Below are 26,764 nucleotides of genomic sequence, written 5' to 3' on the forward strand. Positions count from 1 at the left end.
ACGGCTGTACCCCAGCCAGGCTGAGGGGCATCTTGGCCCCCCCTTTCAGGCTAAAACCTTTGCCCAGCCCAGGGGCCTTGTGCTGGCAGGAACCTCACAGCCCCCAGGCCCCATCCCCAGCCTGCCTTCCGTTCCCAGCATCTCGGGGCGACCTGCCTATATCCATTTCTGTCACAAGCTGTGGACCGAGAGTTTACAGTGTAAACATCACATATTAAAACATCCAACCTTTGCTCTACTCCCTTCACCCGCCTGCACCAGCGAGCATTTGGCCGGGTTTGTTGGCTTAAAAAAATAAATAAATACCAAGGCTCCAGCGAGCCTCCGAGTACGCGGAACATCCTGAAAGCTGCTTCTGCTCATCAATTATTCAACCCCATTCAGGGAGCGATCAGTCCTAATGAATTGAATCGGATGCATTCCGTCTCAGCGACTCGCTGGGCCTGTTGTGATTGTGCTGAGCGACCATGTCTCCCAGCCCTGGGAGAGGGAAAGGGGCATGTGCGCGCGCGTGTGTGTGCGTGCATGTGTGTGTGTGTGTGTGTGTGTGTGTGTGTGTGTGTGTGTGATCACAGAGGGCAGAGCCCCTGCACTGGGCACATGTGGCTCCCGGCACACAGCACAAGCTTGGAGTTCAAAAGCAGGGGCATATGTGTGTGTGTAGTACACAGGCGTGTGTGCACACATGGCCCCTTGCCTACCCACAGGGTCTGCAAATCCAGCCCCAGAAGGGCTATAGTCACTTGTTTTCTCTCCAGACCGAGAAGCAGCATTTGTATGAGGGCTCTGGGACCCTGTGCCCCTGCCTGTCCGAAAGCTTAAACCCATCATCCCCGCTCTCCCCCAGTCTCCCTCTCCCCACTTCATTAGAATGCGCTTTTGCAGAAGAACCCATCAGAGCTGATTATGAACATGCTGCTTGATTAGCTGTTGTGCTGTTCTAAGAGCTACTCAAGGAGGAGGGTGGAGGAGGTGCCCCTGGGCGTGGAAAGGGGCCCCGACTCTGGGGGAGAGAGGGACAGGGCCCAAGGGCAGCACTCTCCACCCCACTCCTGCTGCCTGGCTGGGACGTGCGTCCCACCCAGAGGATGAGAGCAGAGAGCTGGAGTGTAGGAAAGGGCGAGTGGGGGCAGGACAGGGCACTAGAAGGCTGAGATTTGTTGGAAGTCCTACCCCCCATCTCTCTGTGAGGCCAAGAGCCCGCAGGCAGGGCAGGGCATAAACCCAGGCTGCTCCATGAGCTGGAAAAACCACTGTTGACTCCATTCCTTCTGGGACTGCTTGTCTTCTGATGAATTTTTCAAACACTGAGCTGAGGAGAGCAGAACACACCAGACACACATGCACATGCATGCTCACACATGTGCAGAGACCTGTGTACATGAGTACACACGCATGGACGCACTGTATGCACGTGCGTGCAACAAATAGACACGTTAGCCTGTCCACACGTGCACACATGCAGTTGCACATACACAAATGTTCCCTCTGTCTGTATCCTCCTGTGAAGCCACATTCCTGAGCCACAAGAGGTGGCTGCAGGTTCTACCATAGAAAATGTCACCTAAGTGAGCCTGTTGTGACCCAGCAAGGCAGGAGGGCCAAGGGGAGAGAGGGTGAGGATGCTTCGAGGGCTGCCTGGGCTTGGGTGCCTGTGACACTGACTGGCAGGGGAGAGCCGGGCTGTGGGGAAGGCAAGTGCTTGTCTCTGGGCACCCAGAGAGATCCCTGGCGGGATGCCAAGAGGAGGGCCCAGAGATCCAACCTAGATTTGGTGTCTTTAGGGCCCTCTGTAGCTGAAAAATAATGTAGCATAAAAGCATCTCTGGGCACGCGGGCCGAATGTTTAATTAACTAAGAAGGCAGGGCTGCAAGTGGGGCTTCTTGGCTTTGGCTCAGTGAGGGAACATCTCCACCCGCGCATCTGAGCCTCCGGAGCCAAAACAAGGGCATGAGGTGCTTTCTGCCCATGCTCAGTAAGGCCAGGACCCAGAGGTAGTGCCAACACACACAGACACACACGCACTCATGCACGCACCCCCACTCCCTAGTGCCTGTACTCCTCATCCACACTCTTTCCTCCCTTGCTGCTCAACAAGTCCCTGCCGTGTGCTTGGAGCCTTCAGGGAGGCCCCCTTCCACCCTAGAGAATGTGTTGGGGGTTTCTATGATCAGGGGGCTTAAGAGAGAGCCAACCCCCTGGCCAAAGGCCTGCCATTGGCACAGGTGGAGTTTTGGAAGGAACACACCAGAATCCAGAGGAAGGGGGCACAGCAGGTTCCGCAGGGGCAGATTGCCAAATGTACTGGGGGGAGGGAGTGCCAAGGATGCTGCTGCCAACGGCCCTTTTCCTCGGCAGAGGGAGCCAGGAGCACAGGAGCAAGCATCCTCCTTACTGGACAGGCAGCGATCACGGTGATGGCGGTGTCCACGATGGAGAGGAGGTGGACGAAGCCGTATCTATTTATTCATTCAGTGCCGTTAACTACGCACCCGCTATATTCCAGGCGCTATTCTGTGAACACAGCTGTGCTCAAGACAGACAAAAATTCCTGCCCTTGGGGAGCTTACATTCTATTAGGGAAATGGTTAATAACGTGAAATCCATAAAAGATGTCTCATGTCAAATAGGGAGTGGGAATCAGAGTGCCAAGGGGCAGGAAGAGTGGTTTGCAATTTTTTTTTTTTTTTTTTGCGGTATGCGGGCCTCTCACTGTTGTGGCCTCTCCCGTTGCGGAGCACAGGCTCCAGACACGCAGGCTCAGCGGCCACGGCTCACGGGCCCAGCTGCTCCCCGGCATGTGGGATCTTCCCGGACCGGGGCACGAACCCGCATCCCCTACATCGGCAGACGGACTCTCAACCACTGCGCCACCAGGGAAGCCCTGCAATTTTAAATAGGGTGGTCAGGGAAGGCCTTCCTAAGAAGAGGGGGTTGCATTAAAAAAACTGAAGTGAGTTATTAATATTCCTATAATATTAGACTTGTTACAACTGAAAAATCAGCATCAGGCTTTAGAGATTACTTTATCCAACTCCTCCGTTTTGCAGATGAGAAAACTGAGGCTCGGGGGCAGAGACAGGGTGGTGGTGACGAGGCAGCTTGCCCACGTCACTCTTGGATTACAGTGTCTTTCGCCATCTCCGTGCTGCACAAGCAGAGAAGCTCCAGCTTCACACAGCGCCCACTCTCTACTAAATGGTGCAATAAATAAAAAGGTTCGGTCCCAAAGAGAGATCATGAGAGACACCATAAAGTGTTTATGGGCTGGGCTGGCGGTCAGCATGCCGTCCTCTGTGCAACACCCCCAAACAAGTGGCCGAAACAGCTTTATGGTGGCCAGGGACCACAGGGACTGCCACGACCGCTGTGTCTTCTCAGCCACTCCAGCCTCTGACCCCTCGCCATCACAGCAACTTGCTCTGACCCTGCTTCCCTCACAGCTGACTGAGTTGCCCTCTTACCAAAGATGACTGTGGCCAGAGCAGGGCTTCCAGAGATAAATCCTTTGGTTATGCAGCATCCGTGCCCCTTACATTCAGGCCATGTGCTGGGGAAATGCTAGGAGTCATGGGCAGGAGGGGAGTCCTTGTGGACTATCAACCCTGAAGAGGTCCCTTGTCATCACCGCCCTGGAGGTGATCCGAGCCTCAGCTTCTTCTTTCACAGAAGTGGAAATGGACACACACACACTCAACGAGCCCGTATCCACCTCTGAGCGCAGGGGAGACACCAGAGACTCACAGTTCAGAAAGCAGTCCCATGTCCACATCACGGGGCACCCCACCCTGCTTCTCAGAGCCTCCCATCACAGCCTCCTGCTGGTGGTATTCAGCGAGCCCATGAAGGAGCCGGGATCCCTAGGCTTTCTTCTCCCTCCAGGCGGTCCTCATGTGCTGGAGTTATAGGGTTATCGGAATGCCAGCCTGGGGCCGAGGAATTCTGTGAGCAGCTCTGGCCTCTACCACTCCCACCAAGGAATTTCTAAGGGACACTTATCCCCCCACAGAACCACACCTGCCCCATCAACCTGCAGCAGGGCAGAGTGGGGCGGGAAGTAAAGAGCCTTACTCCTTGGACCCCGGGGGGTGATCTGGCCATCTACTTCCAGCAGGGCAGCAGTGCACTAGAGAGCTCTGGCTGGCCTGGGTGAATGCCTAACCGGGCCCCCCACCCACCCACCCAGGATGGAGGTTGGCCACTCTCTCCTTCCCTGGCCGCTCGAATTGCCATTAGTGTTATTCCTAAAGACCGGAAGGGAATGACAGCCCCTGGTTGGCCTCTGCCTCTTGTCTCAGCCTTTTCCCACACTCTCACTCCATATATTTTGTAAAGCGTGTGCATCCTTTAAGCCTCCGTCCAAATGCCACGTCCTCTATGCCACTGCGCTCACCTGACCAGATGACACCTCTTCTCGTCTCTGAGTTCAGTATCTGTGTATTCACGTGGTGCTTGTCCAATAACCACTGAGGGAAATGTCTTACCTTCCCGAGCCAATGCTATGCTTCCGGAGGTTCTATGCATATTTCAAGCATGCTTCCACTTTCCCCAGCCCACACAGAGCATAATGCCTTCACAGAGCAGGCATTTCATAAATATTAGATGAAGTAGTTAATTAATGAATTAACCTGCCTTAGTAACTTATTCCATTATCTAAATCCTTTCTTACTGAGAGAGACAATCTTTGCCTTGCCTGAGCTAAATCTCCCTGCCTAGTTCCAGTCTCCACTTGCTCTGTCCTCAACGGAAATGGAGCTCTTGGCCATCCATCCCTGGGGCAAGGCCCTCTCCTCTCTAGGCGGAGCCCCCCAGCTCCTTGCTTGACCCACACATTCCCCTCTGCAGGCCCTCATGACTGCCACGACTCTCCCCATGTCCCTAGGGCTCTTAAAGGAGCCAGCTCTGGTGCTAGCCAGGGCCTGAACCTCAGGAAGAACCAAGGGAGAAGCTCCCAGCTCCAAAATCCTGTAGCATAAATACAGCATCTTGAGGAAGAGGGTAGAGCTCCCCCTTTTTCTGGATGAACCCCCACCCTGTGCTCTCCCCACCCCTTGCCCACCTCATAGGGAAACTTCTAAGCTCAGCCCAGGAAATGATATCCAGACATATATTTATTCATTTACTCACCTGACAAGCATTTATTGGGCTCCTACAATTTGCCAGGTAAATAAGTCCTAGTTACTGCCCTGCAGGAACTCCCCGACACCCAGGGAAGGTGGTAATGCAAACAGATACCCCACCGGCATGTGATGAGTGCCATGATCAAGGTGTGAACCAGGTGTTGTAGGGCTGTGCAGGAGGAGGGCAGGCTTCACAGAGGAGGTGGTACTGGAGCGGGGTCTGAAAGGACGGAGAGGAGTTTCCCATGAGGCCTGCTGGGCTCTAGATTTGGGTCTTTGTGGGAAGGAAGACTGGACCAGAATTGGTTCTGCTAAACCTAAGGAGACAAACTGGCTTGCAGATCTGGGTCTCTGCAACAATTCCATCAAAAAGTCCAAAGAGGGCTTCCCTGGTGGCACAGTGGTTGAGAGTCTGCCTGCCGATGCAGAGGACACGGCTTCGTGCCCCGGTCCGGGAAGATCCCACATGCCGCGGAGCGGCTGGGCCCGTGAGCCATGGCCTCTGGGCCTGCGCGTCCGGGGACTGTGCTCCACAATGGGAGAGGCCACAACAGTGAGAGGCCCGCGTGCCGCAAAAAAAAAAAAAAGTCCAAGGAGGCCAGAGGACTCAATCTGACCAAAGTACCCCAAAAAGGGCGGTGGGAAGATCAGCAGAGCCCAACGAGGAGTCCCCGGGAAATCTCAGCAATGAGCATTGGGCCGTTACTAGAGTCAGGGCTCCAGAGAAATCTCTCTGGAGATATCCAAGGCCCCACAAACCACTCAGAATACTGGGGGCAAGGCCCCAGCCCAGGGAGTAGCAGCAGGCAGAGTTTGGGGGTGGGGAGATCCGGACAATGACCAGAGCCTCAGAAAGCCTGGCTGGACTGTGGACCTGGACTTGGGCCCATGGCAGGGCACACATGGTGGTTATTTCCACCCAGGGCCCAGCTGTGTTCACCCAGGCCTGGGCTGAATTTCGGAGCTGTGGGTGTTTACGGAAAACCGATGGAGCCCCCATGGCCAGAGTGAAGGGTAAGGTGGGAGGTGACACTGAGAAGGTCAGCTAAGGCCCCTGCTCTCATCCCATAGGGCATGGGGGCAACAGCCCTTCTAAATGTCACTTCCTCTGGACCTAGAAGTCTTGACCAGGAGCTTCCCCAGAGATCCAAAGGGCTGCCTAGGGTTTTGCCCTGTCCACGCCTGGCCACTGAGCCCTGAAAATCCTTGGGGTGCCTTGGGCATGCATATGATGTCACTTATCCTTTTCCCCTCAGGGTTCACCCCCTGCTGTGTCCACTCTGGGTGGGGAGAGTAGCAAGCTTCCAAGGAGGGGTGGGGCTGGTGCCTGGGAGAAGGCCAGAGGACTGTGGACAGCCTTGTAATCTAATTATTTGACTGCAGAAAGGATGTCTCATCTACTGGGTGCTCAGCCTTGTTAAGCTAATCGTCTCCTTCTCTCTCTTCTCCCCCCACTTGCTGGGGAAGTCACTGTGTCCTAATTGAGTTATCATAAAGATAATGGCTGTTGCTCTAGCCAGAGCTGAGAAAGGAGGATCCCTCTTGCAGAGGCTCAGGCTCCAGACAGGCCCCCCCAGGGGCTGAGATGTGGGCAGTAGGAGAGGGGGAGGGCCGAATCTCTGGGGGGTGGGGGCTATGTGGATGACGTTTAGCTGGGTGAGTCTAACCAACTAGCTATGTTGCAGATGACAGGGCTCCCTCTCTGCTCTTTCCTGCCACCCATGGGGAGCTTGTTTACGAGACAAAGGGATCTCTGGTCTGGGCATGTTTGGGGCTTTCTCAACAAGGCAACCAGGTAGCATAAGAAAGAGGGCTTGGACTTGGAGAGCAGACAGATCAGGTTTCAAATCCCACAGTCCCCTCTTATGAGCTGGGTGATCTAAGGCAAATGAAGTCTCTGCTCTGAACCTCAGTTTTCTCATCTGTATAGTGGGGACAATTAAGCCCATATCACATTATTGGTGGGAGGTGTGTATAAAGGAGCTGAAAACAACCAGTGATGGGAGCTTCCTCTCGCCCGTCCTAATGCATGAAGACAATGGGGTGGGTGATCAGACCTCTACAGGAGGAGACCAGGCTACAGCAGATGAGCAGCTGTGGGGTGCACACGGAGAACAGCCTCAGCATCTGAGGCACGTCATCTCTATCCATCCCAGGCCCCCAGGCATCTGGGAGACTCAGCTCTGGGATGAGACAGTGAGCACAGGGGCACCGAGGAATGGCAGGGAAGTCAGGTTAAAAGCTGGGCAGTGTGTCAGCAAGCAGACAGGAGTCAAGAAGCACATGAGTCATCACCATTCAAGTTCCAGTACAAATCTGAAGGTCATGATTAGTTCAGGCCAGCCCAGGCCCTGAACAGAGACAGCAGATCCAGGCCTGGGTGGGCAGAGGAACGGGAGCCAGGGGACAATGACAGGGCACCCCAGGAGATTCTGCACATATGGGAAAACAGGCACCAGTGCCCACGGAACTCTATTCGCAGCCCACTCTCATGAAGGCCAGGCAGGGATGGACATGCTGCTGGCCAGGCTGGGGAGAGTGGGGGCCTGACAGCAGCACTCCCCTTGCCTTCCCAGTGCCCCCTCTCATCCAGCCCTTCGAATTCCCGCCTGCCTCCATTGGCCAGCTGCTCTACATCCCCTGCGTGGTGTCCTCGGGGGACATGCCCATCCGCATCACCTGGAGGAAAGATGGACAGGTGATCATCTCAGGCTCGGGCGTGACCATCGAGAGCAAGGAATTCATGAGCTCCCTGCAGATCTCCAGCGTCTCCCTCAAGCACAATGGCAACTATACATGCATCGCCAGCAACACAGCGGCCACCGTGAGCAGGGAACGCCAGCTCATCGTGCGCGGTGAGTGAGACGGGCCAGCGAGGTTGGGAGGAGGAAGGGTCCAGCTCTGTCTGCTGCTAAAAACACTCTCTAGATTTCAAGTTTGCATCACGGGCTCAGAGAAAGTTGACTCTGGCAGGGGCCTTAAAGATCAAGAGGTTCAAACCTCTTACTCTCCAGGCCAGGACACGGAGGCCGTGAGAGGAGAAGACCCTGGCTCAGTTGGTCACTGGTGAAGTCAGAATTGGCACTCAATTCCCAGCTGCCAACCCAATGCGACTGGCAAAAGCTCTCAACATCTTGGGTTTCAGATGTTCAGAGGTGCCTGCTCCCAACTTTATAATGGTCCAGGCTGGGCTAACATTGAATGGAAGGTGCCCAAAGCCCCCAGAAAACCTATCAGAGACCGAGATGATCTGTTCCTCCCCCACCTTCCCTCTTTCTGCAGTGCCCCCTCGATTCGTGGTGCAGCCCAACAACCAGGATGGCATCTATGGCAAGGCTGGTGTGCTCAACTGCTCGGTGGACGGCTACCCCCCACCCAAGGTCATGTGGAAGCATGCCAAGGGTAAGCCCCTGGCCAGCCAGCATCTCTGAGCATGGCCGGGGATGGGATGGGGAGGATACTAATGCGACTTGGCCTGGTCTCTACACATGCATGACTCCTAGCCCTGGGTTCTGACCTTTGAGACCCCAGGCTATACCTGAACTGGAAGTCATCCTCAGCCACCCCCAAAGGGTCTATGGACCAGGAATAGCTGTCATGCTAATTCCAGATTTCCTCTCGTCCCCGTAGATTGACCTCTCCCCTCCCCCCTCCAACCCTAGAACTCAGTATACTCCCCAACTCTCCCTACCCCACCCTAGGGTCCCAGAGTCTCACTGACCCCTGCTTCTCACCAGTCCAACCTATTCTGGGATCTTGGTCCTTCTTGGAACCCAACTTCATCCCAAGGATGCATTTGGTTTCTGACTAAGCCCTGCGCCAACCTCTTATCCTTACTGTGTCCATGGCTGACTCTGGGGCAATGGGAGGAGGTATCCAAAGCCCCCCTTGGAGGATGGCTGGCTTCTTTCCCAGGCCTGGCTGCCTACAACCAGGCAACCGCCATTTGAGGGCTCGATCTTCCCTTTGCCTATTGCCAAGTGGCCCAAAGAGAACTCTTTCTTCCCCTCCAAGGAATTCAGCCCAAAGGAAGCTCAGTGCCAAGGTGGGCATTGAGCTGAGGCCCCCCCCCAGCTGCATACCTCAGATCCATACCTCAGATCTGAGGCAGGGTCAGGCTTCTGTGAGGGTCTTTCCTATTTCCCAGGAAACAAGAACTATGTGAGCTCCCAGCACTTTGGGGATGCTACAAAATGGCCCTAGATCAGCAAGAGAAAGGTATCAGCCATTCCTTGAGGCACTCCAACCCCCCAGCCTAGACACCAGACCTCCTAACTGCCGCCTCCTTTCAGGGAGCGGGAACCCCCAGCAGTACCACCCAGTGCCCCTCACCGGCCGCATCCAGATCCTACCCAACAGCTCGCTACTGATCCGCCACGTCCTGGAAGAGGACATCGGCTACTACCTCTGCCAGGCCAGCAACGGCGTGGGCACCGACATCAGCAAGTCCATGTTCCTCACTGTTAAGAGTGAGTCTTGCCCCCGTGCAACCCTCCAGACACCCCTGATCATAGACCAAGGCCCATCTCTGCACTCACCCTGCCTCCCCCTTTGGTTTCCATTGCTCCTTCTGTGAAGGGAAGGCGGGAAGGATTCCTAGACAGAGGTGGGCTTGGGAACCTCTGCTGGGGGATTCCAAAGCACTCTCATCTAAAACAATGGCTCACTCTAAATGGCCCCAGCTCGCTCCACTCCAGTCATGATAGGCTCGTGATTTGCTGTACCACGGTATCATACGACAGCCCATTTATTTTGCTCTGTAGGTTGGCAATTCCATCTGAAGAGTCATATCAAACAATTTATTTCTTTTATTTAATGTACACCTGCTAGTGTATAACCTGTTTGTGGCTTAGCAAGGAGACCACGTATGCAATGTAGGAGATAGGCCTATGGGCAGAAATCTTGGGTTCCAATTCCAGATCTGTCTGATGAGCTTCCTGGCTTTGGGCAAGTGACTTCACATTTCTAGGTTCCTTTCCTCACCTGTGCTAGAGGTTCATTCCCAGCCCACTCAGCTCCCAAAATCATCGTAAGTAACACAGGAACTGATCATGGAAAGGGGAAGAAGCTTTGGAAAAGCCAGAAAGGCAGTAAAACTCACTCTAGCTCAGTACCATATCTCTGGCTTCTAAATCCCCAGACCTAGAGCCAGAATCAATGGCGTTGAAGTCTAGAATATCCCTGAGTTCTGTTAAGTCACACACAGACATTCCTACTGGACGAGCCTATCCCTTTACGCTCTTAGGGGTCTGTATAGTGAGCCCCCAGGAATCATATCAAGACAGTGTCTGGCCCTTTGTCATGAAACAGACCATGGGCCACAGAGAACAGCAGCAAGAGCCTGAGTTTTAGCATCTGACCAAGCCAACTGTGAATCTGGGCGCCGTGTGGTAATTACAGTGACCTCTAACAGGTTTCCTTGGCCTCTGTGTCTCATTTTCCTGATGTACAAAAGGAGGGTCAAGAGAGCGCCTTACCTGTTATGTTTTGTATCAAGAGTAAGTCAGATGACATGGATAACGCAACCAGTATGGTAACTGGCACCCAGTAGACCGTCAGAGATTTAGCCACCAGTTTTGTTTTTAATGGAAGACACTCCAAGGTACGTGCAGGAAAGGCAGCTGAGAGCAGCGCCCAGTGTGCGGTCCGCCCAGCGTCTCCCTGGAGTCCCCGCCTTTAAGAATCATAGCTTCTTTATCGCTTGCCAAACCCTCGCTCACTCAGCACAAGACGGGGAAGCCCCAGCAATCGATCGATGCTGGGAAGCTCCGGGCACCGGAATCCCCGCTCTGGGGAGCTCTTCCCTCACACTATCAAAAAGCACTTTGTCCTTAATAAAACCAGGCAATCAATCTACATCCCTCAGCTGGGGAGAACTTTGCTAATTCCGCCTGCGTGCGGCAAGAGGAAATAGGAGGCACCTCGTGGAACTATCGCCGTCCTTGGTATTTGATCCTTATCTCCCCACCGTCAGCAGGAGAAAAGAGCTCAAACTCTCAGGCTTGTTTTTTTTTTTTTTGGTCTTTGCCTTTTTTCTCTAAGGTAGGGGATTCTACTGGGCAAGCGTGGTGGTGCCTTTGTGGCCCGTGGCTTCTCTGTGGCGCTGAGGTGGATGTGGGTGAAGGGAGACGCAGGGGCCAGGGGGTGGGCTGTGTGCAAGGTGACCCAGCTCACGTCGGCCTGTCCCTGATGTCCTGGGGCGTCCTGGGCAATTCTCTTCTCCCCTCTGGACCTGCATTTTTCGGTGCCATCCTCACGTCACGACCCAGGCAGCAGCTACGAGCACACACCTCGTAAATCCCGGGCAGCCTCACGAACACGCGTAGCACCAAGCCACACACTCAGCCACCACTCTCGCAGTAGCGTACACCTCTGGCCCCTCTTCCCAAGGGATGATGGGAGCTCCGTACTACTTGTCCTCACTTGTGGGCAGCATCTGGACCTTGCTCCTTCCGTCTTCCCCCTCGTCCTCATTCCAGCCACCTTGTCGCTTTGCTCTGCGTCCTTCCATAGTGAGGCACAGGCGCACGCCTTCCCTTCATCTGCTCTGTCTCACAAACACCTCCGGCTCGTATTCTCCCACTCGCCGTGCCTCCCTCATCGGCTGCCTGTGACACAGTCTCTCCGAGCTGCTCACGCAGCATCCCCCCTCACACGGCCCTCCCCTACAGGTTGCTTTCCAGCTGGGCCCCCTCCCACACCCTCTGCACACCCGGGGTCTCCAAACCCTCACCCACATGTGCCCCCTCGATGACCCTTTCCTTGCACAACTTCCTCTGTCACAAACGCCTCCTTCCATTCCAGCCTCGCTCTCCCCAGTGACCTGCCAGCCATGCTAGAAGCCCCTGTGCCGCCCCAAATGCCAGCAGGAGAGGAGGAGGAATTTGAGGCCTGAGGGCAGTCGGTGTGGAGGGCTGAGCATGGCTGGGGCTTCTGCCTGGGGTTGGAGAGTCTGACTGCTTTTCAGTACCAGCCTGAATCATTCCACCCAGATCTGGCTTTCAGAAGGGGCTCCTGTGACAATGGGACCGTTTGGTGATGGGGGTGGGGTAGTCCTGACCTTCTTGAGGAACTTCCATCCCACTTCCTGCTGCTTTTCTGCGGGCACACTGCTTCAGGTAACCCACCCTCAGCTCCTCCTCTAGGACGTCCTTCCCCCTGCCTGCTCTGCCCTTTTCCTCCTTCATTCCCCCTCTACCTCTCCCACCTCCCCCAGGTAGGCGCAGGTAGATAGGGAAGGACCCACAGGACCTGGGCCCGTGGGTCACAGATGGGCTTGCCAGGGCTAAGCCCTTCCTGGTCAGCCCTCAGTCCATCCCAGACAGCCCACACCACCAGCACTCCACCCCACCCCCACCGCCACCCACAAGGCCAGCTCCAGAAAGACCTGCCATTTACAAAGCCAACTGTGCGGCTTTCCTTGACGCCCCCACTACGCTCAGGAAAACGCTGACCCTATACGGCTCCACCTTGTCAGACCTCACACTTGTGTGACCTCTCAGAAGGCAAACTGACCTTAGTCCCCGCTTTAGCCAAGTAGAAGTAAGAGAGTAAATGTATCAAAGGGATATACATCATAAAAAGCATTCAAGTGTCAAATTGGACATTTGTGGTTGCCCTCTGTCGGGAACCATTGACCCTGACAGTTTCCAGTGATAACTCAACAGTTGCTCACTGGGCACTCACTAAATAGTCCGTAAAACTCTGTGGATTAGAGCACAGACTTCAGAACCAGAGAGACCTGGGTTCAAATCCCAGCTCTGCCACTTGATAGCTGTGGGATCTTGGACAGCAATCTCTGTAGGCCCCAATTTCCTCCTCTGTAAGTTTGGAAATATAATGCTATTTACTCATTGCTAAGATTCAAGTGAGACACGCACTTACAGCAATTAACACAGTACCTGACACCAAATACACATTCAATAATCATTAGCAATCATTAGTTTTAGGTGCTGAAAATCTAGTGCTGGATAAAATGGAGTCGCTGTTCTCAGGAAATTGAGGATCTTGAAGAGGAGATAGACATATACCCAAAATAACTATAATACACAAAGTGATAAGTGCCTTAAAAAGCCACAAACAATGTGACACAGAGAGAATCAGGGATGGAGTAATCAGTTTTAATTTGCAGGGCCTACAAGGGAAAGCCAAGAAAAGCTCCACAAAAGCAACAGTCACTAAGTAGGACTTGAAGGATGAAAAGGATTCTGACAAGAACCAATAGAAGCAAAGGTCATTCCATTCCAGGATGAGGACAAAGTATAGCAAGAGCGTGGAGGCAGGCAAGGCCGTGCGCATCCTCAGATGAAGGGGGAACTTAGGGCGTCTGGTGGAGAATGAAGGGAGGATGGACAGGGAGAATACATGTGAGGTGCTTACGGGTTTGGGAAGTGAAATGTTTTCTTTTCATGCAGCGTTGACTCTCGATATCAGGCACCAAACCGGAGTTCCGGAAGCTCAGGGGTCTGATGGCGGTTGGGATTCCAGAGGTGGTTCTTAGAGAATTGCTTTCCTCGAGGCCCCAGATTTCTAAGAGTTCGTTAAAGGGAGCAGAAGTCTTTCCTAGCCCCTGGACACCCGTGTTGGCAACCATCCAGTCCCGATTGGTCCCCACTCCTCCCTGACCCCGAGAGCGTGGGTGGTGCCTGAGCACATAGCCCAGCCTTCCCACTGGCACAGCACAGCGCTCAGCACTTGACAATGTACAAAGCCCATACCTTGCCTGTGAGGTTGGTGGGCAGTAGCTCCTTCTCAGGGAAGGGAAGGTGCTGGATCGAGGTCATTGGGTGACATCGGCCCAGCTGAGACAAGAGCTTGCCTCTGTCTACTCACGGTTCGGTAGAGAGAGCACAGAGCAAGAGAGAGAAGACTGGTTTCTGGTCCCGACTCTGACTCACGGGCTCCGTATCTGCGAGCCATTCCTTCCCTTCTCTGGGCCTCGGTTTCCCCATCTGTACAATAAGAGGCCTGGACTAGAATCTAGTCATAGCTGAACCAAAGGTCCCTGCCAGCTCAGACAATCTATGATTCTAGCTGTGTGCATGGTCCTTTCAGGAGACCAGACCACCTCCCAGAACTTGGTTGAAAAATAAATGTAATTAACAGAAGAAAATACTACATCCACAGAGCTACCTTTTATCTCCCTGTTACAAAGTAAAATTTAAATAAAAGAGAGATAATGACCAAAAGGGGAAAGAGGCAATCCGTCCTCCAACTGACACACTGGGGAAAAAATAAAGCATCTTCAAAGAGAATGCTTCACCGAGAGGCAGTTACAAAGAAAGGCTGCTTAGTCCGGGTTGCAAGGGGCTGGCTGTGTTTTTTGGTTTTTTGTGTTTCTTGAGGTTTTTTTTGAATATTTGAATTTTATTTTATTTTTTTTGTACAGCAGGTTCTTATTAGTTATCTATTTTATACATATCAGTGTATACATGTCAATCCCAATCTCCCAATTCATCCCACCACCACCCGCCCCAACCCCACCACTTACCCCCTTGGTGTCCATATGTTTGTTCTCTACATCTCTGTCTTGATTTCCGCCCTGCAAACCAGTTCATCTCTACCATTTTTCTAGGTTCCACATATATGCGTTAATATACAATATTTCTTTTTCTCTTTCTGACTTACTTCACTCTGTATGACAGTCTCTAGATCCACCCACGTCTCTACAAATGACCCAATTTCGTTCCTTTTTATGCCTGAGTAATATTCCATTGTATATATGTACCACAACTTCTTTATCCATTCGTCTGTCAATGGGCATTTAGGTTGCTTCCATGACCTGGCTATTGTAAATAGTGCTGCAGTGAACATTGGGGTGCATGTGTCTCTTTGAATTATGGTTTTTTCAGGGTATATGCCCAATAGTGGGATTGCTGGGTCATATGGTATTCTATTTTTAGTCTTTTAAGGAACTTCCATACTGTTCTCCATAGTGGCTGTATCAATTTACATTCCCACCAGCAGTGCAAGAGGGTTCCCTTTTCTCCACACCCTCTCCAGCATTTGTTGTTTGTAGATTTTCTGATGATGCCCATTCTAACTGGTGTGAGGTGATACCTCATTGTAGTTTTGATTTGCATTTCTCTAATAATTTGTGGTGTTGAGCAGCTTTTCATGTGCTTCTTGGCCATCTGTATATCTTCTTTGGAGAAATGTCTCTTTAGGTCTTCTGCCCATTTTTGGATTGGGTTGTTTGTTTTTTTAATATTGAGCTGCATGAGCTGCTTATATATTTTGGAGATTAATCCTTTGTCCGTTGATTAGCTTGCAAATATTTTCTCCCATTCTGAGGGTTGTCTTTTCGTCTTGTTTGTAGTTTCCTTTGCTTTGCAAAAGCTTTTAAGTTTCATTAGGTCCCATTTGTTGATGTTTGTTTTTATTTCCATTACTCTAGGAGGTGGATCAAAAAAGATCTTGCTGTGATTTATGTGAAAGAGTGTTCCTCCTACGTTTTCCTCTAAGAGTTTTATAGTGTCCAGTCTTACATTTAGGTCTCTAATCCATTTTGAGTTTATTTTTGTGTATGGTGTTAGGGAGTGTTCTAATTTCATTCTCTTACATGTAGCTGTCCAGTTTTCCCAGCACCACTTATTGAAGAGACTGTCTTTTCTCCATTGTATATCCTTGCCTCCTTTGTCATAGATTAGTTGACCATAGGTGCGTGGGTTTATCTCTGGGCTTTCTATCCTGTTCCATTGATCTATATTTCTGTTTTTTTCCCTCAAGACTGCATTGGGTATTCGGGGTCTTTTGTGTCTCCATACAAATTTTAAGATTTTTTGTTCTAGTTCTGTGATAAATGCCACTGGTAATTTGATAGGGATTGCACTGAATCTGTAGATTGCTTTGGGTAGTAGAGTCATTTTCACAATGTTGATTCTTCTAATCTAAGAACATGGTGTACCTCTCCATCTGTTTTTGTCATCTTTGATTTCTTTCATCAGCGTCTTATAGTTTTCTGAGTACAGGTCTTTTACCTCCTTAGGTAGGTTTATTCCTAGGTATTTTATTCTTTTTGTTGCCATGGTGAATGGGATTGTTTCCTTAATTTCTCTTTCTGATCTTTCATTGTTAGTGTGTAGAAATGCAAGAGATTTCTGTGCATTAATTTTGTATCCTGCTACATTACCAGATTCATTGATTAGCTCTAGTAGTTTTCTGGTGGCATCTTTAGGATTCTCTATGTATAGTATCATGTCATCTGCAAACACTGACAGTTTTACTTCTTCTTTTCCAGTTTGTATTCCTTTTATTTCTTTTTCTTCTCTGATTGCAGTGGCTAGGACTTCCAAAACTATGTTGAATAATAGTGGTGAGAGTGGACATCCTTGTCTTGTTCTTCATCTTAGAGGAAATGCTTTCAGTTTTTCACCATTGAGAATGATGTTTGCTATGGGTTTGTCATATATGGCCTTTATTATGTTGAGGTAGGTTCCCTCTATGCCCACTTTCTGGAGAGTTTTTATCATAAATGGGTGTTGAATTTTGTCAAAAGCTTTTTCTGCATCTATTGAGATGATCATATGGTTTTTATTCCTCAATTTTTTAATATGGTGTATCACATTGATTGATTTGTGTATATTGAGGAACCCTTGCATCCCTGGGATAAATCCCACTTGATCATGGTGTATGATCCTTTTAATGTGTTGTTGGATTCTGTTTGCTAGTATTTTGTTGAGGATTTTTGCATCTATATTCATCAGTGAAAATAATCTGTAATTTTCTTTTTTTGTAGTATCTTTGTCTGGTTTTAGTATCAGGGTGATGGTGGCCTCATAGAATGAGTTTGGGAGTGTTCCTTCCTCTGCAGTTTTCTGGAAGAGTTTGAGAAGGATGGGTGTTAGCTCTTCTCTAAATGTTTGATAGAATTCACCTGTGAAGCCATCTGGTCCTGGACTTTTGTTTGTTGGAAGATTTTTAATCACAGTTTCAATTTCATTACTTGTGATTGGTCTGTTCATATTTTCTGTTTCTTCCTGGTTCAGTCTTGGAAGGTTATACCTTTCTAAGAATTTGTCCATTTCTTCCAGGTTGTCCGTTTTATTGGCATAGAGTTGCTTGCAGTAGTCTGTTAGGATGCTTTGTATTTCTTCAGTGTCTGTTGTAACTTCTCCGTCTTCATTTCTAATTTTATTGATTTGAATCCTCTCCCCCTTTTTCTTGATGAGCCTGGCTAATGGTTTATCAATTTTCTTTATCTTCTCAAAGAACAAGCTTTTAGTTTTATTGATCTTTGCTATTGTTTTCTTTGTTTCTATTTCATTTATTTCTGCTCTGATCTTGATGATTTCTTTCCTTCTGCTAACTTTGGGTTTTGTTTGTTCCTCTTTCCCTAGTTCCTTTAGGTGTAATCTAACCTTACACCGAAAGGTTTATTTGAGATTTTTCTTGTTTCTTGAGGTAGGCTTGTATTGCTATAAACTTCCCTCTTAGAACTGCTTTTTGCTGCATCCCATAGGTTTTGGATCATCATGTTTTCGTTATTTGTCTTTAGGTATTTTTTTATTTCCTCGGTGATCTCTTGGTTATTTAGTAACTTATTGTTTAGCCTCCATGTGTTTGTGTTTTTTACGTTTTTTTCCCTGTAATTGATTTCTAATCTCATAGCATTGTGGTAGGAAAAGATGCTTGATATGATTTCATTTTTCTTAAATTTGCCGAGACTTGATTTGTGACCCAAGATGTGATCTATCCTGGAGAATGTTCCATGTGTACTTGAGAAGAAAGTGTAATCTGCTGTTTTTGGATAGAATATCCTGTAAATATCAACTAAATCTATCTGGTGTATTGTGTCATTTAAAGCTTGTGTTTCCTTATTAATTTTCTGTCTGGATGATCTGTCCATTGGTGTAAGTGAGGTGTTAAAGTCCCCCACTATTACTGTGTTACTGTTGATTTCCTCTTTTATAGCTGTTAGCAGTTGCTTTATGTATTGAGGTGCTCCATGTTGGCTGCATATATATTTATAATTGTTATATCTTCTTCTTGGATTGTTCTCTTGATCATTTTGTAGTGTCCTTCCCTGTCTCTTGTAACATTCTTTATTTTAAAGTCTATTTTATCTGATATGAGTATTGCTACTCCAGATTTCTTTTGATTTCCATTTGCATGGAATATCTTTTTTCATCCCCTCACTTTCAGTCCGTATGTGTCCCTAGGTCTGAAGTGGGTCTCTTGTAGATAGCATATATATGGGTCTTGTTTTTGTATCCATTCGGCAAGCCTGTGTCTTTTGGTTGGAGCATTTAATCCATTCACGGTTAAGGTGATTATCGATATGTATGTTCCTATTACCATTTTCTTAATTGTTATGGGTTTGTTTTTGTAGATCCTTTTCTTCTCTTGTGTTTCCCACTTAGAGAAGTTCCTTTAGCATTTGTTGTAGAGCTGGTTTGGGAGTGCTGAATTCTTCTAGCTTTTGCTTGTCTGTAATGCTTTTGATTTCTCCGTCAAATCTGAATGAGATCCTTGCTGGGTAGAGTAATCTTGGTTGTAGGTTCTTCCTTTTCGTCACTTTAAATATATCATGCCACTCCCTTCTGGCTTGTGGGGTTTCTGCTGAGAAATCAGCTGTTAACCTTATGGGAGTTCCCTTGTACGTTATTTGTCGTTTTTCCCTTGTTGCTTTCAATAGTTTTTCTATGTCTTTAATTTTTGTCAGTTTGATTACTATGTGTCTTGGCGTGTTTCTCCTTGGATTTATCCTGCCTGGGACTCTCTGTGCTTCCTGGACTTGGGTGGCTATTTCCTTTCCCATATTAGGGAAGTTTTCGACTATAATCTCTTCAAATATTTTATCAGGTCCTTTCTCTCTCTCTTCTCCTTCTGGGACCACTGTAATGTGAATGTTGTTGTATTTAATGTTGCCCCAGAGGTCTCTTGGGCTGTCTTCATTTCTTTCATTCTTTTTTCTTTATTCTGTTCTGTGGCAGTGAATTCCACCATTCTGTCTTCCAGGTCCCTTATCCGTTCTTCTACCTCAGTTATTCTGCTACTGATTCCTTCTAGTGTATTTTCCATTTCAGTTATTGTATTGTTCATCTCTGTTTGTTCTTTAATTCTTCTAGGTCTTTGTTAAATGTTTCTTGCATCTTCTCAATCTTTGCCTCCATTCTTTTTCCAAGGTCCTGGATCATCTTCACTATCATTATTCTAAATTCTTTTTCTGGAAGGTTGCCTATCTCCACTTCATTTAGTTGTTTTTCTGGGGTTTTATCTTGTTCCTTCATCTGGTACAAAGTCCCCTGCCTTTTCATTTTGTCTATGTTTCTGTAAATGTGGTTTTCCTTCCACAGGCTGTAGAACTGTAGTTCTTCTTGCTTCTGCTGTCTGCCCTCTGGTGGATGAGGTTATCTTGCTGGCTGTGTTTTGATGCCACTACTGCACAGGACTCGGCAGCCCCCTTGTGCTGCAGGTTACCTGGTTAGATAGGTCCTATTGCATCTCCCAGGCTCCCCTCCTCTCTGTGAAATCTCCAGTGATGGGGCCAAGGCAAAGCCCTTGGCCAATTAAACCCATAAGGACTCTTTGTTTGGTCTGAGTTTTGATTTGTTTGTTTAGCAAAATGTCAGACCAATTAAAGCCAGATCCAGGAGCCCTCCCGAGCAACTGCACAGGCAACTGCAGAGTCACAGATTCAGGAGGGAGGAGAGGAGGAGCCAAGTGGGGATTGAGGAAGTGGGGAAGGGGGGTGTCCACCCTGGTGAAAGGAAGCCCCAGGCCTGAGTAGACCAGGTCACCCACCAGGGGTTCACCCCTGGTGCAGAGGTCAGGATGCAAAACTTTGGAAAGATAACTGTGTATCCGATGACCTGAGGTGGTCCTAATTTCAAATTTGCCCAAAGGAATCTCCTCCTTGTCAGGCAGAAGCAGCACCTCCCTCAGGCCTGGTGACTGGGGCTCCTGCTCTAGAGGGCCTCTTCTGTCCTCCTCAGCGCCCACCCTTCCCACAGGGCAACGAGTCTCCAGCCAAAGGACATGCCCCCCCAGAGCCCACAGCTCCCTTTCTAGACCAGGCTGGATGCATCCTTTCACCAGGCCAGGCTCCCTCCTGCAGCCCCCACTGAGCCCTGGCCAGGAGGTCAAGCCATGGGCCAGCTTGGGCTCCCCTGCCCTATGTAGGACCCAGGGAGGCCAAAATGAGTAGAAGGCTTAGGGAACAGGAAGGCCTTGACCAGGGAGATGAGAGTCCTGACCTCTTGTCCCCCACCTCCCCCACTGCTTCTGGGTGAACTGGGGTCAGTCACTCCTTCTCCCTGGGACTCAGTCTGCTCCTGTGCTCAGAGGAGTCACGATTCTTCTCTCCCTCTCCCTCAGCCCCCAAGGCATTAACAGAGCTCAACGAGTGGGTGACATTTGCTGTGCCAGTGCAGACCTGGCAGGGAGTGTGATCACAGTTCCAGAGCCTATCTTTCAGGAGCTGGGGCCTTTAGTGTTTTAGGGGTTTATTTTAAAAAGCAAGTCTAAATCAGAGAAACATGGGAGATCATACTGACCTCCAAAGGCAAACAGTATCATTGGAGCAAATTACGTCACATCAAAACCCACCCCCAAAGGAACCTTTGTACAAAGGTTTTAAGGTAGGAAAAAAAGGTCTCCGTGTGAAACAACCCCCCAACCCAGTGCCACCCCCTCTCATCATCACAGCAAGCCAGGTCCCCTGACAGCAGGAGAGATTTTAGTGAAGGGACAGGAATGAACCTGCCTGTACAACCTCCATTCCCAGTTGGAAAACTCCTGTCCCACGCCCTCATCTGGGCCCTTATGTCCTTCTTGGAGGCTTTGGGCAGTGGTGGCACAAAGCACATCACCACCACTCCACCGTCACCCCTGCAGTCAGTGCCCATGACCGTGAGCATGGCAGACCTTCCAGATGGATCTGGGCTCTAAGGGGTCATCTGAGGCTTTCCCTACATTCAGCTCCAGCAGGTCTGGATGTTAATAACAAAATTTGTAATAACAAAATTACACTCATTGTACTTGCCAGCCAAGGAAAACGTGCCAGTAATTTCGAGGCACAAGGGAGTCAGGGCTATCACTGGGTGCCTCAGTTTCCTAGATAAGAAAATGCAGACAGGCCAAGAGCTACACTGGTGCCTCCAGACCCTGCCGTAAGTGGGGAGCCCAGAACTGCTCCCCCCGGTTGTGATCAAAGCCCCTCTGAATGGCAGGGGCGGAATAAATTATTGGATCGGTCAAACCATACACATGTACTTCCTGAGAAGCCCCTATGTGTCCAACGTGGCCTCAAGGTCTGCGAAAGAGAAAACAGCAAGAGTAAGTCACCACCCCTGCCCTCAGGGTGCTTACAAACTAGTTAGGAAGCTGGCACTCACCTTCAGGAAGCAGGCACGATAGCGTGCTAAAAAGTCCGGTTCATTTTCTGATTGTTTATACAAATAGGAAAAAAACCACATTTTTTTGTGTGCATTGATTTTGTACACTTAAATCTTGCTAAATTCACTTTAATAAATACAAATCATCCAGACTGGGAAATTTAAAAAATAAAAATAAAAAGGTCTGGGGTTACACGTGCAGTGCTGGGTTTGAGAAGGAAAAACCCAGTGTGGACAGACATGGTCAGACAGAGCTTTCTAGGGGAGCAGGACTCGGGTGGAACCTTAGGAATAGGTAGGGTTTGGATCAACAAAGGGAAGAAAGGAGGACGGGCAGGTGGAAGGCGTGGGAGGCGGTGGGGAGGACGTCTGATAGGAGGGCTGGGGATGAGGGGATGGATAGTGGCGCCGAAGTCTGGATGTGCTCCTCGGGTCTTGAGCAGGGAATGGAGAGAAAGGGGGAGCCTAAGAGTCGCTGAGAAGGAACAGGTGCCAGCCCGGATGATGGACTGGGAAAAGGATGGGGAAGAGTCAAGGGCTCCAGGCTAAGGGATAAGTATGACGGTGCCACCAGTAAAAATGAAGGAGGTGGCAGGACTTCCCTGGTGGCGCAGGTGTTAAGACTCTGCGCTTCCAGTGCAGGGGGCCCGGGGTTGATCCCTCGTCCAGGAACTAGATCCCTCACGCGTGCCACAACTAAGAGGTCACGCGCCACAACTAAGGAGCTGGCGAGCCGCAACTAAGACCCAGGGCAACCAAATAAATAAATATTTTTCAAATTATTTTTTTAAAAAAATGGGAGTGGAGAGATGACATATTTGCTTCGTGCTGGGGGTGCTTTGATGCAGCCGAACCCTGGCTGCCTTTCTGCCAGGATTTCTACTCAGAGGAGTGTGCTGGACCCAATGACCCCTACAGCTCCCACCTCGCCAGGTGACTCAGGAGTCACTGTGTGACTAACAGCTGTCCTATCCTGGGCCGGGAAGGATGACACGGGTGGGCTTTCCCCGGCAGCCCAAGCCCTGACCCCAGCCCTGCCCAGTCCTCAGGACACCATCAGGCTCCCACGTGGGCCTCTCAGGTCTACGGAGACTTGAGACCTGGCAAAGTCGAGATTCGGAGGAAACTTTCTCCTTGCACTGCTCATGGGCAGCGGGTGTGCATCCCAGGGCCAGGTGCTGGGGTGGAAGTTGCGGGGAAGGGCACTGTGGCCCGGGCACACTCCTGCCACCGCTCGCCTGCTGCCAGCCTGTCCGTGGCGCTGGGGGTGTAACGGGGGTGGGCTCCCCACAGAGCAGAGAGGATAAAGCCCACAACCTCCCACCTCAGGAAGCCCCCGCCAGCTCCATGGGGACAGGCTGTGGCTGTCCTCCTGGAAACACTGCACAGGGAATTTCTGTCACACACTGGAACCTTGTATTCGTTCCCTAGGGCCCCTGTAACAAAGTACCACACACTGGGTGGCTTAAAGAACAGAACTGTATTCTCTCACAGTTCTGGGAGGCTAGGAATCCCAGATCAAGGTGTGAGCAGGGCTGTGCTTTCTCCGCAGGCTCTCAGGGAACACGTTGTCTTGCCTCTTCTGGGGGCTGCCAGCCATCCTTGGCATCCCTTGGACTGTAGATGCATCCGTCCAGTCTCTGCCTCTGTCTCCCCGGGTGTCTTCAAACCATCTTCCCTCTGTGTGTGTCTCCCTTCCCCTTCTTATAAGGACACCAGTCATATTGGACTAAGGGCCCATCCTACTCCAGTAAGACATCTTAATTATATCTGCAAAGATCCTATTTCCAAATAAGGTCACATTCACAGGACCTGATCTCATGTGGCCTCGGCCTGCAGCAACTTGAAGCAGGATTTCGATTCCCAGCCAGAGATTGAGTTCGGGCAGCAGTAGTGAGAGTGTGGAATCCTAGCCACCAGGCCACCAGGGACCAGTGGCCAGCGGCAAGGCCCTGGCCCGTCAGCTATGAAGAAATGAATTCCACACAGAGACGGAAAGTAGTGAAGCAAGTAAAGTGTTTATGAGGAGGAAAACGTGTGCAATACATGTGGATAGACACATGGGCGGGCCTAGAGAGAGAGTCGCTCACTCGTGGTAGTCTGAATCACTTTTATGTGGCATTTCTTCTGGGTCTCCTTTGGCCAGTCATCTTGCTTTGCCTGGTTCTGAGTCCGTATTTGGTGTATCTCAGGGTCCTCCCCTGTGTGCGTGCGCATCTCTTAGCCAAGATGGATTCTAGTGAAGAGGCCTAGGGGTAGCTGGCATCACTTACTATGGGGTGGCGCCCCCTCCATTTTTGACCTCCACGGAGCCTTTCTGCGCATGTGTAGTTGGGAAGGGCTCCTTGATTTCGAGAATGAGGAATATGTGGTCTCTTATCTTCCATCTGGGCAGGGCCCAGCCTCCTCCATCATCCTGCTTTTATGGAGTTTCTGCTATTATGGAGTTTCTGTCCACAGGGGAGAAACTGTTCAGCCTGGGGCCCATCTATCTCCTGCCTTAGTACCAGGATCTAGGACTGGACATATCTTTTTGGGGGACACGATTCAAACCGCAACGATCCCCAAGCCCAGTGATTTATTATCCATAACTGCGTGCTTTCCAGAACTCTGGAAGCTGAAGTGCTGTCCTTTCCAATATCCTACAACTGCCTTTGTCTGAATGCAACCAGCCTCCTAACAGAAACTCCTTCTTTGTTGAGAGTCGACAAGCCAAGCTTCTCCTGTGCACTAACCCTGGAGCAGTGGTCAGCAAACTGACCAAGGGCCATATCCAGCCCGCCACCTGCTTTGCTGGAGCCCAGCCACGTCCATTCTTCGTATCCTATTGTCCATGGCTGCTTTCGAGCTACAGCAACTGAGTTGAGTCGTTGAAACAGAGACCTATGGCCTGCAAAGCTTAAGACATGTACTGTGGGTCCTTTGCAGAAAAAGTTTGGTGACCCCAGCTCTAGGGTATTCACAGCAATGACCCCTAAATACTACCTTCCAAGTAATTAAAGAAAGATGGTGGTGTCTCCTTTTGTCTCTGAAAGGATTCGGATATTCAGGGTCATTTCAGAGTTGAGTGTTTTCTCATCTCCAAGATGGGAATAAAAACACGACCCACCTCCTAGGGTTGGGGGGTGGATTTAATGAAATAATTCATGTAAAGCATTAACCAGGGTGCATGGCACATAATAAGCATTCAGTAGACATTAGCTGTTTTCATTATTCCTACCACTTTTCCGAGATTCTGGGCAGAGTAGAAGACCAGAGGCAGTGGAGGACCGAGTCCTACCCTCATGTGAGAATAATACCCCCACCTCCCGGGCCCCGACCCTGTGCTTATGCTCCTTGGCGAGCAGTCAAGAGAGGGACTGACTGATCCATGTTATGGCCGGAGAAAGCAAGACCTGGTGAGTTTGAGGGTCTCAGCTGGGCCCACCGTGCCGCAGAAACAGGGCTTCGGTCCAAGTCTCAAAGGCCCCACAGCTGTCCCTGACCCGCGTCCCACCCCCTTCACACATACCCTGTTTGTCAGTTCTGCTCCCCACGTACACGGGCAGTGGACAGCTAGGGTCCCCTGGCACCTCCCCACCAGCTCTCAGAGCCGAGGCTGATTGCTTCCATGCAATTTCAGGTGGAGCCTGGCTAATCAGGGGAGACAAGAAGCCGAAGTGGGTGCGATCAAATTAACAACGCTAGGCCCTGGCTCTTTAAGAAGGGAAAAACAAGGCAGGCACCAGAAGGCTCCCCCAGCGCCAGCCCTTCCCCAGGGGAAGCCTGGAGCGCCTGCCAGGGCTGAGCGCAAAGAGCTTCTCCCACCCACCCCGCCCCTCCCCAGGCAACCACCCCAGATGCCAACAATGCCCCTTTGTGGCAGCTTATCTCACGCTGCCAAACAGGGCTGCGTTTCTTGTCAGGATCTTGTTAACAAGGAGCAGAGACACAAGCCTTGGGAGGGAGGGAGGGGAGTGGGCTGAGCTGGGGGGAAGGAGGGGCCCACTCACCTCAGATGGGTGCCTGTAATCCTTTTGGAAACAAAAGGAGATGAGAGCCTCTGAGCTGGGAGGTTCCCTTCTCCCACGGCAAGGTGGTGTGCAGAGCTCTCTAGAGCCTTCAGGGCACACGCTGTCCCCTGGAAGAGCCTCTCCCAAAGGCAAGGAGGACATCCAGTAAAGCATTTTAGCGTGCCGGAGAAAGCATCCTTTTTAGCAAAGAGACTCTTGGAGAGATTTCGGTTAGACTCTCAGAAGGACTTCCTGAGACAGTCAAGTCCCATCCTTAAGGTTGGTGAAGAACACCCTGACCTTGCTGCCCTTCCTCCAACCTTATCGGCCTTGAGGTTGTCCTGCCTGAGGCGGCGGAAGGACCAGAGGGATATCCACTTGAATGGGGATGGAAGAGGAGGGTCATCCAGCACTAGGGCTCTTCCCTCAGACCCTGTGAAAAGCTCCTCGACCCCCTCCCCCAGGCCACCCACCTAGAAGAGCAGAACAGCCTAACACCTTGGTGTCCGGGTTCCCAGACCAACCTGCTTCACCCCCAGTTTGGCTGCATTTCTCTTCAGAGAGGCTGGACTCTTTGCACTCCCATTCTGCTCCCCTGCCTCCTGCCCTTCTCTGACCAGTGTCACATCATGGCTAAAACCACAGATGCCCTGAATCCTGGCTCTGCTGCCTACTAGCTGTGTGGCCTTGGGCAATTTACTTCTCTAAGCCTCAGTTTCCCCATCTGTAAAGTGGGAATAAAAACAGGGTTGTTCTGAGGATTAAATGAGTTACCCATGTAAAGGAATACAGAATAGTGCCTACAAATAGTAAGCCTGCAATAATGTGAACTTCTAGGGTTATCACACACTGGTGCCCACGAATGGGGTTAAGAAGTACCCCAGGCTTCCTTTTGGAATGCAACATTCCGCACCTCTTTCCCATTTTATCAGGCCTCTCCCAACAGCTGGTGGCATTCATGTCCTTCTTCTTCCACGTCCTCCTTCCTGCACACACTGCTCTCCGCCTTTGGGTATTCGTAACTGAATCTTCCCTCCCTGGTGACTCGGGGACTGTCAGAAACACCAGCTGAGCTCCAATCATCAGGCGGAAGAGAGGGAGGGTGACAGAGACAGAGAAGGCCCGAATCACCGCCCCCCTAACTCCTGCCCCCAGCCCCAGCTGGCCCTGGACTGACCTCCTGCCCCACGGGCCCAGCCCTCCAGTTCTCAGCCTCCTGCACTGCCCCCAGGATTCCTCCACATCGTGTCATTCCCACCCAGCTTCCTACTTCTGGGACAAAGCCCAAGGTGGGAGAATAGTCCACCAGGCAGA

The 26,764-nt window shown here is 50.6% G+C and overlaps 1 protein-coding gene across 1 annotated transcript in view; it reads left to right on the forward strand.

Moving 5' to 3' along the window:
- The window catches only part of DSCAML1 (DS cell adhesion molecule like 1), a 323,356-nt gene that overhangs the window by 238,500 nt on the left and 58,092 nt on the right, over nt 1-26,764 (forward strand). Inside the window, exons 7-9 of the mRNA XM_060017885.1 lie at nt 7,698-7,976; nt 8,404-8,523; nt 9,414-9,590. Of these exons, the coding sequence (XP_059873868.1) occupies nt 7,698-7,976; nt 8,404-8,523; nt 9,414-9,590 (576 nt within the window). The remainder of the gene's footprint in view (nt 1-7,697; nt 7,977-8,403; nt 8,524-9,413; nt 9,591-26,764) is intronic.

Source organism: Delphinus delphis, chromosome 8 (assembly GCF_949987515.2).
Source record: "Delphinus delphis chromosome 8, mDelDel1.2, whole genome shotgun sequence".
Lineage (NCBI taxonomy): Eukaryota > Metazoa > Chordata > Mammalia > Artiodactyla > Delphinidae > Delphinus > Delphinus delphis.